The sequence below is a fragment of the Acomys minous genome (genome assembly GCF_964271855.1).
Source record: "Acomys minous genome assembly, chromosome: 16".
NCBI lineage: Eukaryota > Metazoa > Chordata > Mammalia > Rodentia > Muridae > Acomys > Acomys minous.
Window position 1 is genome coordinate 6270944 of NC_140498.1, and position 16538 is coordinate 6287481.

Consider the following 16538-nt stretch of genomic DNA (forward strand, 5'->3'; position numbering starts at 1 on the left):
ATATGCACATTTATTAAACCATTTTGTGTTGCTAACAACATAGTGCCACTGTATGAGAAAGTTACAAAGATGAGAAGTTTATTTTAGCTCATAGTTCTTGGCCCAAGGTCCAGAGGCTGTATCTAGTGCCTGTGTTTGTTGGCAGAGACCGGAAGTTGCATAGGACATCACTTGGTAGGAGGCAAGAATCATACCTCTGTGTCCTGCTCTTTCTCCCTGTCCTACAAGCTGATGACCTCATCTCCCAAAGGCCCCACCTCTAAATACCACAGTCATACTAAGTTTCCACCCTCTTAACAGCTTAAGGTAGGGATTAAATTCCAATATGAGTTTTGAAAAGGACAAACCTAGAGCTAATAACACATCTGGTGCCCTCACAAGGGTGTCAGATCCCTGGGGCTGGAGTTACAGACAATGGGTGAACAGTCGTGTAGGTGCTGGGAATGAAACCTAGGTCCCCAAAAGAACAGCCAGTGCTCTTAACCTCTGAGCCTTCTCTCTAGTCCCTAGTAGCATGGCCTCTTCTTACTGCTGCCTCCTCTTAGCAGGAAGTGCTCAGAAAACTTTCAATGGGTAGACTAGAAAATCATAATATTCTTTGCAGGGAAGAGTCCTGCAAAGGCCTATCAGTTGCCTATGATTCATCTTCTCTCCTCAGGCCTTCAGCATTGTCTTCCAGAAAGCTGTGGAAAAGGCAGCTCCCAGTGACAGTGTCAAAGAGCGAGTGGCCAATCTAATAGACAGCATAACCTTCTCAGTGTACCAGTACACCACGCGTGGCCTCTTTGAGTGTGATAAGCTGACCTACCTAGCCCAGCTCACCTTTCAGGTAAAAGCAAATCAGAACTGTTTCCCATGCGTCATATTTACTGCGCAGTCAGCAAATATTAAGAAACTTCTTTTGATACTGTTTCTCAAACAAGCTCAACCTGGCCAACACATGCACTGACCCACCCTTGTCCAACTCATGGCAAACCCTCCTAACTGACCATTGTCCCACTCGGAGCAGACATCCTTAATCAATCATCGTACCTTTCCCCTGCTAATACTATATACTCTGAGATCCTCAAAATGTCCCTCCAAAGGCCATTACCAGTCAGTCAAATTGGCACTGATCATGCAGGGTTTTCTATTGCTGTCATCACAGCTCGCTAGGAGAGTTTTCAACAGCTTTGATCCTCAGGAACTTAAGATTTCCCATGTCACTGCAGCATTTGGAAGAATCTTGATGTGTCACTTAATCCCAACATCAAAAAGCCTCAAAACGACACTTCTGTGTACCTTCCCCACCACTCAGAACTGGGCTTTTTTGAATGTGTAAGCAAATGTATAACACTGGCTATATGAGCCCAAGGGCTCCCTCCAGTGCTGAAAAAGCCAGGTGTCCTGCCAGTCATTTGTGCTGTTCCTTTGTTCCAGGGTCTGAGTTCATGGGTTCATGCTAGCGTGTTTCTGCCAACCATCCATCTTCTGTATTCCCAGCTGTAACCCAGAGGGCAGCTTGACCTCCAAAGAAACCTAGATCCCACCTCTCATTGTGAATCATCCACAGCCAAACCAAAGGCTTTCCATCCCGTGCGCGTGGCTATACGTGCCCCTCCAGGCCCCGCCCCTGTGCCCTCATTCTCCTTTCCCTGCAAAGTTCTCCCTTCCTGTTTCAGCATCCCTGTCTCTTAGCCTCACAAAGAGCCCAAGACAGAAAGCTCAGCTGGATTAATCCCTTCCTTCTCCTGCCTGCTAGTCACTCCTCTACTTCAGAGCCCCTTTCACATTATTGATTTATATATGCATTTCTATTTTGCATATATGCATATGTCGCTTTGACACTTTCCTCAAATCATGTCGTTTGTATGTGTCATCTGCTCAATTAAATTGCAGGCACATACTCCATGGCACTTGTGATTGATATATAATACTTGCTAACCAAGACGTATAGTCATCCTCTGTGTGCATTTAAGTCGCTCTGGTGTTTTGGCTGAAAACAGATGCACATAGAAGAAATTTGCATGAATATACACTTCCAATCCACCCTCTTTAAACAGCTGAAATTGATGGGCAAGCTCTAAAGCTAAAGACAGCAGCAATTACACTGAATGACAATCCCTAAGATCCCCCAGCCCGCTGTGACCACAGCTGAAGGATCTCAGGGTTATTTTTCCACATTGCAGATTCTCCTTGTGAACCAGGAAATCAATGCAGCAGAGTTGGACTTCCTGCTTCGGGCTCCAGTCCAGACAGGAACCCCCAGCCCAATGGAGTTCCTCTCCCACCAAGCGTGGGGAGGCATCAAGGTGAGCGCCAATCCAATCAAAGCCATGTTCTCGCAAAGGTTTGACTTAAATACATGTCTTCATAATATTGATAGGGTTTTCTCAGAGTGGAAACAGGGAACTGTGTTGAACACAGGGCATTTTCATTTTCTTTCTTGCACCACCACAGCAATCTCATCTTTCCCAAGCCATTAGTACATTCCGGGGTAAGAGCTCTCTCCCTTTAGGGTGGGAGGGAACCAAAAGTCCCGATGGATTTTTTTTTTTTTTTTAGCCAGCTAAACTGCCTTTCCTTTGCTGAGGCTTAGGGCTAGAATCAGGTGAGCCCAGGGACGCCTATGAGGGTGCTGTTCTCCATTTCCAGAAGTCAGGCAGCAGCAGGAGTCCTGCTAGGCGGCTCTGTTAGTCTGAACTGAAACTCTGAGCAGAGGATCCTGTCCAACCTCCGAGTCTTGGCATTTAAGAGGAGTAGCTCACACCTTCTGAGTTTGTTGGAATATACCACTTAGTTCATCATCTTGTCCATATGGGAAACAGGTCTTGTTTGTCCCCAGGCAACACGGGAATGTGCAGCACGGCTCCTACCGCTCAGAAGCAGCAAATCCAGGGCTTAAATCCATGTTAGGCGGATTGGTCTAGGGAGGATTCTATGAACGTTGAAAATATCAGAAACTATTAAGTCCTTTCTGTAGGGACTGGTTCGGAGCCAGACCTGATGTCCGCCAGGAAATGAGGAATGACTGATTCCCAGGGTCAGGGAGTCCACGCCTGCACTCTGTGCAGCCAGCTCTCCGGCACATACCCAACTGGGCACACATGAAATAGCACATTTGTAAGAAGAATCCTGCTTGTGATCTTCCATGTTTGTTCTCACATTGTGTGTCTGAAGTAAAAGAATCGGCTTTCCCTATATTTATTACTCAGCTTTCTTAAGGTAGTTGTGTATTTGCAAGGAATTGTAAGAAATGATTCACAGACATCCCACACAAGCCCGTTTCTTATAATGTTATGCTCTTGGAATATTGTCCTATGATAACATACCCAGGAAACTGACCCTGAGATGGTCCAGCCGTCTTCTGATTTCACTAATCCCAGCTGTGTGTGTGTGTGTGTGTGTGTGTGTGTGTGTGTGTGTGTGTGTGTGATGCATATACCTGAGTATATTTAGTTTTATCATATGCATTTTTTAGACATTTTATAAATTGATGATTTGGATTGCTTTTGTGAACAGAATCCTCCTTTATTTCTTTCCCAATATATTTGTCCTCTTCTCATACACCATATTGGGCTGGCATAGATTGAAATTATCACTACCATCAACATTCAGAAAGCTGCATCATTACAAAGACTCCCAATTGGCTTGTCATAACCATGACAACCTCCTCCTCCCCCCATCCTTAGTACCAACCAACCACTAACCTGTCCTCTGTTTTCAGAATGCTTATCACCTCAGGGAAACACAGTATATAACCCTTACAGATCAGACTATCCACTCAACCTAATTTCCTTAAGGTTAATCCAAGCTGGTTCACACCCAGAATGTAGTCACTTACAAACATGCTGCCCGCATCAAAGGAGTTATCTTAAGAAATGCAGGCTAAACCAGGCAGGCGGTGGCGGCGCACGCCTTTAATCCCCGCACTCAGGAGGCAGAGGCAGGCGGATCACTGTGAGTTCAAGGCCAGCATGGTCTACAAAGTTAGTCCAGGACAGCCAAGGCAGAGAGACCCTGTCTCAAAACACACACACACAAAAAAAAAGAAAAAAAAAGAAAAATGCAGGCTAATGCTGCTAATGGCACCATTGCTCAAAACACTTCATTACCTTTCATTTTAGAGAGTCTGTAATTGTATTTTTAGTCCTTGAGGACTGTTGGCTATCTTCCTTGATGCTACAAAACACCTGACAAATACACTTAAAGTAGAGTTTGTTTGGCTTACAGTTTGAGCGAACAGTCCATCATGGTGGGAAAGCCATGAGGCAGTTGTTCGCTTGGCACCCACTGTGCAGAAAATAGACGATGCTAGCATTCTGCCCACCTCCTCTTTCATATTTAGCCCCGTACTTAACACATGGAATGGTGCTGTGTACCTTCAGGGTGGGTCTTCCCACCTCACTTTACCCAGTCTAGAAACCCCTTTACAAGCACACCCAGAGACTTGTTTCCATGAAGATGTTAAGTTCTACAAGCTGTCAATGAAAATGAACCATCCCAACTCCAGTTCTTGCTGGGTTGACACCCAGACACATCACTTTCAAGCCATAATCTCCCATTACTTGTCCCCAAAGGCTCTTGGCCATCTCATAATGCAAGACCTATTCAATCCATTTCTAAAACTCCCCACAGTCTCAAGAGCCCTAACACTGTTCAAAAGAATGAGTCTCTTGTGAGACTCATGTAATCTCTAGTGAGCTCCTACAAGATAAAAATAAATAAATCACATGCTTCTAGCATATAGTAACACAGAATGAACATGCGCATCTGAAGTGATCCGGCTGAAACCCATCAGAGAACACACCAGACTCTGCAGCTCCATGCCCAGCACCTGGTGCTTGTGATATAATCACCTGGGCTCCAAATGGTTTGGGTAGCACTATCCTCTCAGGTCTTCTGCCTGGAAAAAAAAAAATATATATATATATAGTCATGTCTCTTGGGCCAGTTGTATCTCATGCCTACAGCATTGCTTGTAGACATTCCAGAGTCCTGGAATCTTCTTTACCTTCACAGCTTCACTCTCTGGCCTCTCAGCACCTTCTCCAATGGATCCCAACCTTGTCATGTATCACCTGACCCCAGTGACCCTCTGAAACCATTGTGCTTGGCTCCATGACCCTCTTGTTTGCATATCATTCATGTTGCAAAAACAGTACCATGTGGATGACACTAAAAAGTTCTTCCTCCTAGGCCATGGTTATACCAACCTTTATGTGCTAGCCCTAGGGGGAAATATCTCTAGGCTTGGGCCATGGTTATACCAACCTTTATGTGCTAGCCCTAGGGGGAAACATCTCTAGGCTTGGAAGAAGAAAACCCCTTCAGCAGGATCTAACCTTAAGCTCTCACCTCTCAAATTAATTTGCATTTTCACAAGCTAGATCATCTGATAGACGCTGAGCAGGAGGCCTTCCCCTCCAGTTCTTTCCTCTCATGCCAGTATGCAATGCCAGGTTCCTTTTTAAAGATGGCAGTCTCTTTAGTAAGCACAGCTGCTTTGGAGGCTTGCCTTATCTTCAAATCCATCAGTGTCTTCCTCCACAAACTGCAGCTTTCCTATCTCCCTGCTCCACTTCTTGCTGACCCACACCCACACCGATGAGCTGGATGAGAGCAGTGAGCAAGGAGCATGGCATGGCCTGATGCTATCCTCCTGTGCTCTCTTGCGAGCAGACAGGTTAGCTCATTACTCCTGAGTCCTCTCAAGTTCTCAGGACTTAGGCAGAATAGAACCAGACTTTCTGTTAAATAAAAAGGTAAAATAAAGCTAAAGATAGAGCTGGGTGGCAGAAAAAATGCTTTCCTCTCATAAAAGAGACCCTGGTTTAGATCTTCCAGAAAGAGAGAGAGAGAGAGAGAGAGAGAGAGAGAGAGAGAGAGAGAGAGAGAGAGAGACAGACAGACAGACAGACAGAGAGAGACAGACAGAGAGAGACAGAGACAGAGAGAGGCAGAGAGACAGAGACATAGAGAGACAGGAAGACAGAGAGAGAGACAGAGAGACAGAGAAGAGAGAAGAGAGAGGTTAATGAAATTAATTTTAATAAGGTAAAGATTTTGCTTAAACCAATGCAAGCAAAATATTGCCATTTCAACATGTAGTTGTTATATATCCTTGAGTTAGCTTTCTGTTACAGTGACAAAATATGTATGATAAAAACCTAAAAGAGAGAAATGTTCAGGGATGGCAGTATATGTGAATGGTAAAGCGCTTGCCTAATTTGTGCGAGGCCCTGGGCTCCATCCCCGGCATAGGAACAAAATAAGCTTAAAAATCAGGAGATACATGTTCAGTTCAGAATTTCAGAGGTTTCCACCCACGGTTTCTTGGCCCACTTTGCTTTCACCTTTTCTCCTGCTTTGTTTTTACTTATCGTTAGCATACAGAATAATCCGTTGTTTCATTATGGAATTTGCACACAACAAAGTCTCACTCTATAGCCCAAGCGATAGACCTCACAGTCCTTCTGCCTCAGTTTCCTGGTTGCTGGGATTAAAGATATACACACATCCATTCTCAGCAGCCTCATTGCTCTGGGGCTGTCATAAAGCAGTGCATCATGGGAGAGAAGAAGGCTCGTGGCATCCAGGAAACAAAGAGACAGAGAGGACTAGGCCACTAGCCAGGTCCAGGGTCACACCTTAGGGTGTCTAGCTTCTCACCACTGGGCCTTACTTCTTAAAGCTTCTGTCATTTTTCAACAGTCCCATCAGTAACAACATTTTTGAATATGAGTCTTCAGAAGATACTTAATGCCCAAACCATAACCATTATTGAGATATTTTGCTTTCAAACCTGGTGAATATTCTACACACTAAATCCCCAACCCCCCAAATATTAATCTTTCTTCCAAGTGTTTGTATTTAGATTTTGTTGTTGTTGCTGAAGCAGTTCACTTATACGTCCAAATTGTTTCAAACATCTATTGGTTTTCTAACCTAAATTCTAGTTTCTGCCCTTAAGTTTTTTAATCGTACAATTAAATACAGTTGAAAGTTCAGGCTCTGAACCAGGCAAGTGGGATTTGATTTACAATCCCAGCCATCTAAACACTGAGGTGGGAGGATGGCTTGGGTTCAGGAAGTCAAGGACAACCTGGGATTTGGAGAGAAGTTTCCTGAAAAATACCAGTCCCTCCATCACACTAACCACATCTCGAGTTCTCACCCTCCTCCACGACTAGTGCCTACCTTGTTGGCCTGGGAAATCCTGACTCTGAATCCATGCCTCTATGGAAAGTATGTTCTGGAAGCAGTTCTGAACAAACTTATTGCAGAACAAGAGCAGAAATGAAGAGGGATTAGTTAACCCAGGCCCTGGATCAAGACCTACGTGGGTTGGGGGCGGGGGTGGTTCTGGCATGGTATCTAACTCTTTGAAGCCTTTGTTTCCTTACCCAAAAAAATGGCCATCTTAACATCGTCCCCAAAGTGACAGTTGAGCAGTCAGACTCAGCTGACGGTTGTGCTGTTTGCTGCACAGGCTGCTGTTGTCAAACACTGTATACCAACTTTCCTAAAATGACAGAAATGTCCGGTTGTCAAGCCTGGAAATCTGAAGTGCTGATCTAAGCAGAACCAGGCTGCCTCCAAATCCTCTGGGCAGGCCTTGTCTCTGCAGCTTCCAGGTTCTGGTAGCCTCTGGCATTCCTCAGGGACCCATAGACTCAGTCTCGGCCTCCAGCTGCACAGTCAGCAGAAAGCTGTCTTCCCTCTGTGCATCTCTGTCTTTCTCCTTGCAAAGGCACCCGTCCTGGTAGACTAGGGCCCACACTAGTAAACCCACTTTTAATTAAGTACACCTACAAAGACCCTGCCAACTTTTTAAGTTTAATTTTATTGAAAAACAAACTATGCCAGAAGATAAGTATATTTTTTGATGGACACAAATCATAATAATCTTAATTATCAATTTTCCCAATATAGGAAACATGCATGCTGTGGCTATGTGGATGTGCCTCATAGAAATTGTCCATAGGAAGAAAAACTTTCAGCCACTGTGAATTGCCCAACTGGGCCAGATCTAGTCGACTTTCTCTGTATTCTTTCTCACGATGCCCTCCATGACAAAAGGGAAGAATAAGTGCCTCACAGGCTTCCATCTTAACAGCTCAACTCAAGCTAGTATGTAGACTCTCTCCATCCCCCCTCTCAAAGAACAGCCTTTTGCTTGGCTTCACTCTGCTATTTTGTTTTGTTTTGTTTTGTTTTGTTTTATGGGCTGAGCTCATCTGGCTGTTTAGAGTCTTTTGCAAATGAGCAAAGCTTTCTCTCTCTCTCTCTCTCTCTCTCTCTCTCTCTCTCTCTCTCTCTCTCTCTCTCTCTTTCTCTCTCTGTTGTGTGGTGCAGCAGATTCAGATTCATCAAACGCGAGCACAGCCTGGGATGTGTGCAGGTGAGGCGCAAAGCAATATGTGGTACACATCGCGGAAGCCTTTGATGAATGCTTTTAAAGTGTAGGCTTGGATTTTAGCCTAAAGAAACAAACTGAGTATAATTGAATAGGAGATGATAAAAAAAAACATTTTAAAGGATTCTATCTAATGAGGAAGGTTGATTGCCTTGCTTCCTTCCCTAGGAGAACTAATAAGTAGGTAATGAATGACATTTCTGTGATAAAATTTTGCTTTTATTGTTCTCCTTTGTAAAGATGTTTTTGTCCCCTCGATTGCTGAACTTTCAGGTAGCAGGCATGTTCTCGTCTTCATTAGAAAATCTCATCTGTGCTGAATTTCTTTGTTTGCCTTTGAAAGGGCCCCTCACTGCCACTCTGGTTGCCAATTTAGCACTGTTGTGTTTTGCTGCACAGTCCAAAGTAATTAGGTTAATTAGTCATTTCCATTTAGCTTATTAGAAGGCTAGAAATCCCTTTCCCCCATTTGTGAGATTAAATGTTGCAATTGTGTTCACCAAAGAGCTTCAAGGATGTGGTTTCAAACCTAGCCCTGGCAGCTGGGAGCTCTGGTCATGGTGTAGTTTGCTCTGTTTTGTGGAGAAAGGATAAGGGTGATTGGACAGTGAAGGGTTAATGATGCTGCTGACTGGGAGGGTGGGGCAGCCAGGCAGTAGAGAAGAGTGAGCTCCTCAACTCTGAGAGAAAGTATGGCATGCAGGGCCCCAGCCTTGCCCAGCCTTCCTGCCAACCCGGCCTGGGCCTGGGCCTGGGCCTGGGCCTGAGGAAGTTCTTGCCCACGAGGACTCTCAATCTTGTGGGCATTAGAGGCAAGTAATATAGCAGTCAGCATCCAATAGCTATCAAGCCCCCCTGGGAGGAATTCTCCACAGCTTTATGTCTGTGCTACAATGTAAGCTATGGCACATGGCCACCTGGCCTCATTTCTTGTATGAACAAACCAAAGCCCAAGTAAACGTCAAATCCAGTGGGCTGTGCGTGGTGTTTCCGGGACTGAACTGTCTCCCTGCACCCTGTCCACCTTGCTCACAGCACCCAATGCCACTTGTCATGAAAGGAGGTGTTTCTTATACCATGGTGGGATTGATAACCCTCAGAGTCCAGGTGAAAGGATGTGTGTTCATGCGCATAGAGGAGCACAGGCACACCAGGCCTGTATCTGTGGCCTTCTGCTGCCTTCCTTTGTCTCTGTTTCCACCAAGAATTCTCTGCTGCCTCCATGTTTCCCATGACCCCAGCTCACCCTCAAGGTTTGGGCTCATTTTTATTATTCCCACAGAATGCTTTCCCATCCCTTCTGCCTTGGGCATACCTAACAGAATCCTACATGCCTTCCAAGACTTCCGTCACCTCCCTTTTCCTTAAAACTGAAAGCTTGCTTGAAGGCACATGTCTAGTTTTATCCACTGTTGTATCCTGATGGTCTTAGGATGTAGTAAAAACATAATAAATGTTGAAAGGATATATGAGTGAATAAATGAATGAATGAATGAATGAATGAATGAATAGGCAGATTGATGGACTCAAATAATAATAATTTTTGGGCTTCTTAACATTCATTGCATTTATATAGGTGCTTTAGACCCTCAGTCTACTGTGGGAGAAACCAAATACAAAGGCAGAGTGGAAGGAAGTCTGCAACTCACTAATATAAATATCATGAGGGAGTTGTGTCAAATCCCCACTGAAGTCATTTGCTTTTTTTGTCCCTTCAATGAAGTACCTAGTAGCACAATGTCAGTGGCAATGTTAATTTGGCTGATGATGGTACAGGGCTCAGTCCATCACGGTGGGAAGGTGTGAGGGACACCTCAACTTGCACGCTGGTAGACCAGGAAGCAGAGTGAGAGAAATGTGGCCAGGGATAACATGCCCACAAATACTCACTCCCAGCAGCTAGCCCTTACCTCAAGTTCCCAAAATAATGCCACAAGCTGGAGATTAAGTATTCAAAACAAAAGCTATATTTAAACCATAACACACACCCAAAATTTTAATATCAAGACTGATACCATAGACATACTAAGACAGTATAATCATGTTTACTACTCTTTGCTCACCCTGAAGTGGAATGTCTGTATCACATCCCTTATCTCAAGGGTCAGGAATCTTTGCAGAAGAGATGGAAAGACCTTAAAAGCCAGAGGAGATTTAAGGCTGTGGTGGCACACACTTTTAATCCCAGCACTCTGGGAAACAGAGGCAGGTGGATCTCTGTGAGTTCAGGGCCAGCCTGGTATACAAAGCGAGTCCAGTACAGCCAGGGCTACTACACACAGAAACTCTGTCTTCAAAAAAACAAAAACAAAAACAAAAAACAAAAAACAGAAGAAAAAAGCCTAGAGGAGATGGTGGATAGCTGCAAATACTGTTTTCTGAATACAGCAGGGCAGCCATGCGTGTGAACTCACAGTGGCTATAGCAGCATGCACAAGACCCATGTCAACTCAAGCAGACAAAACCCCAGCACAGAGAGAAGGAGGCGGGAGTGAGTTGTGTAACAGAGGATTTATTGGCCTTGGATAGCTGCTGGGTGAAGAAGATTAAATTTTCTTCAGGGAGATAACCTCTGGTATGTTAGCCACACTCCAGGACCGCCACCATACCCTCAATGATAGAGGAAATGCAATGTGGTCTCAATTTGGGGGTCAGGGGAAGAAAACGAAAAAGAGATGCAACAAAGTTGGGTGGCAGGAAGTCAGGGGGTGGGGGGGGATCTGGAAGGAGTTGGGAGAAGGGGATAAATAAGATCAAAATACTTTATACTCTGAGAATGAGGTTTTCTGGGAAAATCGAATGGGAGCTTCCAGGTAGAGCAAAAAATGGCTTGAGATCCAGGCATGAAGACTGGTTCAGGGTGATAAGAGCTATGAATGGGCCAGGGTAAGGGCAGAGGTCACATGGTACAGGTTCCCTCCAGCTTCAGGGGAAGAAGTACCCTGTCTTACTTCCTAGTCTTCCCAAGTATGAGGAGGAAGTAGAGATAAAACATCAGGAATCAAACATCTAGAAATTGGGCTCTTGTTTATGGCGATTTCAGCTCTATGAATAGCTATCAGTGTGCTACGAAAAGGGGTGCAGACATCATGCTCTAGATTAGAGGATGTGCTGGAGTGCTTGCTGACCCTGAACTGACTTTGCAGAGCCTTAAGAAATAATAAGCATGGCCAGCATGAGAAAGTGAGGGAGTCTATTAGTGTAGAAGAGAAGAGAACCTTTAACTGAATTAGTAGTCAGGCACGCACCCACGGCTGAAGCAGGAAAGCTCAAATGGGATGGGATGGAGCCAGACACGTTGGGGAGAGGCATAAAATGGAGACTGGTAGTCCTCGCACTCTGAAGTTGATCCTTACAGACTAGGCTGTCCATGGAAATGCATTCTAGGGGCATTCGAGAGATACATGGGCAGAGTATGGTGGTTCAGTGAATGTGAGAATGCAAGGAAGAGCCTCTAACTTAGATGTTGGCGCTCTGTGGCCAGAAAACGTACAGCACCTACGTTGTAACGATGTGCTGCTGGGTGTGACCCAATCACATTTCATTTATAAGGTCTGCATGGCCCTGGTGAGAAGTGTGTTAAGGATGAGCTTGTGTATATCCTTAGTCTTTCTTGACTCTCTCTCAAGGAAGAGCCAAGACTCTAGACCAGATTATAAATGAGAGTGGTTTATGTATAGAATGCCAGCCACTTGCCTTCCAGCCCTCTACCTCTAAGGCAGTGCAAACCACAACTTTCTAGAGGAAGTGCATTTTAGAGCAAGATTCTCTGACGTTCCCTAGGCACTTTCATCAATGGAGGAATTCTGCAATCTGGATCGAGACATTGAAGGATCTGCCAAGAGCTGGAAAAAGTTTGTGGAGTCAGAGTGTCCCGAAAAGGAGAAGTTCCCCCAGGAGTGGAAGAACAAGACATCCCTGCAACGCCTCTGCATGATGAGGGTCATGCGGCCTGACAGGATGACCTACGCCATGAGGTAGGGGGTAAGGCAGAGGCTCTGGGAAGGCATGGATACAGACCACTCTCAGGATAAGCAGTGTGGCAGAGCTGAGCTTCAAGGCCATGTTCATATAGTAATGGGCACCTTTGTACCAAGACTAAAACCCATGATACCAGTTGCCTTGGGTATGCCATCTGTTTGTCTTAAAGTCTTAATAGAGAGTTTGGGAGGAAATACTCATCAATACCAGCACTGAAATCGATGCCAGTCACCTATAATGTGAAGAGAGATGGAGGGATCCAGAAAGCATATGCAAGTTCTATTTTTAGCATCGCAGAAACAGAGAAAGTGAGGTGGTTATAACTCTAGGTTGATAAATGAATGGCAGAGAATTGTAAGGATATTTGACTTCTATTTTTGACTTCTAACTTCTCTGAGAAGTAAGATGATCTTTGGTATTTGTGTGCGAGAAGATAGCAAGACTAAATATCTGAAGAGAATGGAAAAGGTCTATGGCTGGAGGGATGGTAAAATGCACCATGCAAGTGTACAGACATGGATCCTCAGAACCCACATAAAAGCTGAATGAGTGTGACAGGCTTTCTATAACCCCAGTGAATGGGAGCAGAGACAGGGACTTCCTAAAGCAGCAGTTCCCAACTTGTGGGTTGTGACGCCTTTAGGGGGGTCAAATGACCCTTTCACAGGGGTCACATATCAGATATCCTGCATATCAGATATTTACATTATGATCCACAATGTAGCAAAATTACAGTTATGAAATAGTTTATGGTTGAGGGTCACACAACATGAGGAACTGTATTAAAGGGCCGAAGCATTAGGAAGGCTGAGAACCTCTGCCCTAGAGCAAGCCAAAGTCAGCTAGTCAGAATCAGTGAGGTCCGGGTACCACTGAGAGACTCTGTCTCAATATATAAGGTGGAGAGCAATTGAAGATGTTCAGTGTCAACCTTGGCCCTTCAAAAGCACATGCACACATACGCTTGCGCACTCATATATCTGTACACCCACATGTATGTGAACATGCATACATGTACCCATACCTGACATATGTGAAAGAAAGAACAGAGATCTGTGAAAAATAAGAAAGATGGGAGAATAGAGGTGTAGTTCAGTTGGTAGAATGCTTGCCTAGCATGCATACACTCCACAGTTAGATGCCCAACACTACATAAACTAGACATGGTGGCACGCCCTATTATCCCAGCCCTCAGGAGGTAGAGACGGGAGGATCATCAGAAGCTTAAGGCCATCTACTGCTTCATAGTAATTTTGAGGCCAGCCAGGTATACATAAGACCTTATCTCAAAAGAGAGGAAGGATAGGAGAGGTGGGCAGCAGATGTCAAAGGGATGGAAGGAAGAGAGAAGTCTGTCCAGGGAAACTCAATCCCAATATTACACTTGTAGTAGTGCCAGCATCACCATTGGATATTACCTACCCTCAGATGTAGAGTCAGAGGTACATGGTTCCAGACTAAAGTTCTAGTGCCTTAAAAACAGCAAAATAAGAATTGGGAAAGGCAGGAGAGGGTATGATTAGAAGACAAAGGCCATGGAGTCCACAGAGGCAGAGAGCAGCTTAGCAGTGGATTGGGAAATATCTGAAAAGTCTCACTCATGCAGTGAGAATAGTCTAATACTGGACTTCAAGATTACACAACTTGGTAAATTTATTTTTTAAAAATCAATTGGTAATACACTTACATGAGTGAGTCATGTGCTATTTATTATACCTTAAAACATTTTTTAAGTAATGGAGTGATAAGACATAAAATTTACACTTGATAGGAAAGAAGTGAGAAGAAGAAGGTATTGATGGGAAATTATCATGGGGCCCCAAAACTGAAATTCCTCCATTTGCCCCAACACTCATTCAGGCAAAGGTTTGTTGAGATAAAGATATGGTATCAATAACTGCAAGGATTTTAAGATTTTGGTCTGAAAATGAGATATTCAGACATATAAAAAATTCCCAAGCAATGGCATGGATTGGAGGATGTCAATGATTTGGGTAGAGAAAGGGATAACGAATGAAAATGAATTGGCCTGAGGTCTGTCCACATGGCTGCTTATGTCACCCAGGCTGAAGGGAAAGTCCATGGGCCAAGAGCCCGAGTGTTGAGCAAATGGGAAAGCTGACCACGTGGGATGACAGCTAGTGTTGCTGTGCACTGCAAGTGGTGATGAAGCCAGGGGAAATGAGTCTCAGTAAAGCCACACAAGTGGAAGGGTGGTGACTTGAAGACAACCATCAGACAGCGAGTATGATGTGGCCACTACACTGAGGTTCATCTGGTGCAGGAGAACAAGGCCAGCTGAGAAGGATGTAGCCGGGAAGCATGGACAGCTCCCGTGGGGGAGAAGCTATGTCTTGGCGAACAGTGGAAGGGCCCATGAAAGTCAGGAGTTTGTCCAGACGTCTAATAGCTGGAAGGATTTGTTTAACACAAAAATGGGACATGTTGGAAAAGGCCACTTGAGGTAGGGGTGGAAGAAAACCCAGGGAAGAATAGAATATGAAAGAAGAGAGTCCTGTGGGCTTGGTGGCAAGTCACAAGGCAATGGAGTAGGACAGTTCGGCTGCCCATAACCATTCAAGGAAGTTGGTCCTTATTCTCCTGAAGGATGAGGTGGTGAGAAAGGACCCCAGGTCTACAGAGGGAGGCAGCAATGGTCTGGGTACAGAGTGGTCAAGATCCTGGATCTAAGATGCATGGCTTGGAAGTGGCATCACAGACAGTAAATGTTGGCAAGTTACGAGCGTGGAGCCAGTCCTAACTCTGTCAACGCCATGAGCTTAAATGTGCCTTTTCATTCCTAGGAGCCTCCGTTTCTCGAATGTTATGATTTTTGGACTGATAGACATGCTTGTCTTCTCCTACAGAGATTTTGTTGAGGAGAAGTTAGGAAGCAAATATGTAATGGGACGAGCACTCGATTTTGTAGCCTCATTTGAAGAGTCAGGACCAGCCACTCCCATGTTTTTCATCCTATCTCCAGGGGTGGACCCACTGAAGGACGTGGAAAATCAAGGTGAGGAAAGCTTGGTTTGAAGCCAAGGTCACACTAGTCCTGTGTTCTTTCATCCTTTGGATCTATTGCTTTCTCTTTTCTACATTCAAGGTTCACCATGTAAAACTCTACCTTTACACGCAAGACAGAAGCCAGGGTTATTAATAAAGCAAAGCCAGAGCATCGTGTAAAAGAGAAAAGATTGGATTTCTTTTTAGCCATTCTGTTTAGACCAGTGATTCAAGTTAAATTGATGCTTTTATATAGTATGAATAAGGCAGTCAATCATGTCCTTTGGTGTGGAGCTACATTGTCTAAGGACCAGCTATTGAAAAGATTGAGTTGTCTTGGAACCCTTGTCAAAGTTAAGTTCATCCAGGGCAAGAAAGATGGGTCAGTGTTAACAGTGCTTGCTGCTTTTGCAGAGGACCTGAGTGCAGATTCCAGCACCGATGTCAGGAGGCTCATGGACTGCTGGACTTAGAGCTTTAGGAGATGTGATGACTTATTCTGGCTTCTACAAGCACCACACTCAGCATACATCCTCACAGATACAGACACATAAATAAAAACAATGAATATTTAAATTTTTAATTAAATTGATCATAACTATAAGAGCTTGTTTGAGGACTATTAATTCTGTTTTGTTGGTCTATGTATTTATGTATGCCATCAGCGATACTAACACTGGAACTTTATGATAAAATTTTAAGTTGAAATGAGTCCGCCAACATTTTATTTTAAGATTATTTCAGCTCCTTGGAGTCTCCTATATTTCCATACAATTTTTAAAATTAGGTTGTTAAGTTCTGCAAAAGTGAAAAAAAAGAAAAAGAAAGTGCGTTCAGCTTTCAATAGGGATTTCTGTGATTACCATGTAGGTAAACTGACATGCAGGTCGCATATCCATCCTGACAATATGAAGTGCTTTAATACATGAACATGGGTTATCTTTCTCTGTAGTTTTTAATTTTAGTTGCTTTTGACAGTGTTGAATAGTTTGCATTTATGTTCATCCTATTGTATGTAAAATTATTTTCTTAATTTTAGTTTCATTGCTGGTAAAATTTTCTATATGAACGTCTATTAGAAAAGTTTCTAAACTTGCCTTTTGGTTCTAGTGTTCTTATGACTGAGATACTTAATATTTTCTAGATACTGGAT

The 16538-nt window shown here is 44.1% G+C and overlaps 1 protein-coding gene across 3 annotated transcripts in view; it reads left to right on the forward strand.

Annotated features, from left to right (window-relative positions):
* Positions 1 to 16538, forward strand: part of DNAH9 (dynein axonemal heavy chain 9) — a 318017-nt gene that overhangs the window by 272305 nt on the left and 29174 nt on the right. For all 3 annotated transcript variants that reach the window (XM_084761565.1, XM_084761566.1, XM_084761567.1), the window contains 4 exons: positions 659 to 829; positions 2169 to 2291; positions 12182 to 12375; positions 15247 to 15395. In XM_084761565.1, the coding sequence (XP_084617691.1) occupies positions 659 to 829; positions 2169 to 2291; positions 12182 to 12375; positions 15247 to 15395 (637 nt within the window). The remainder of the gene's footprint in view (positions 1 to 658; positions 830 to 2168; positions 2292 to 12181; positions 12376 to 15246; positions 15396 to 16538) is intronic.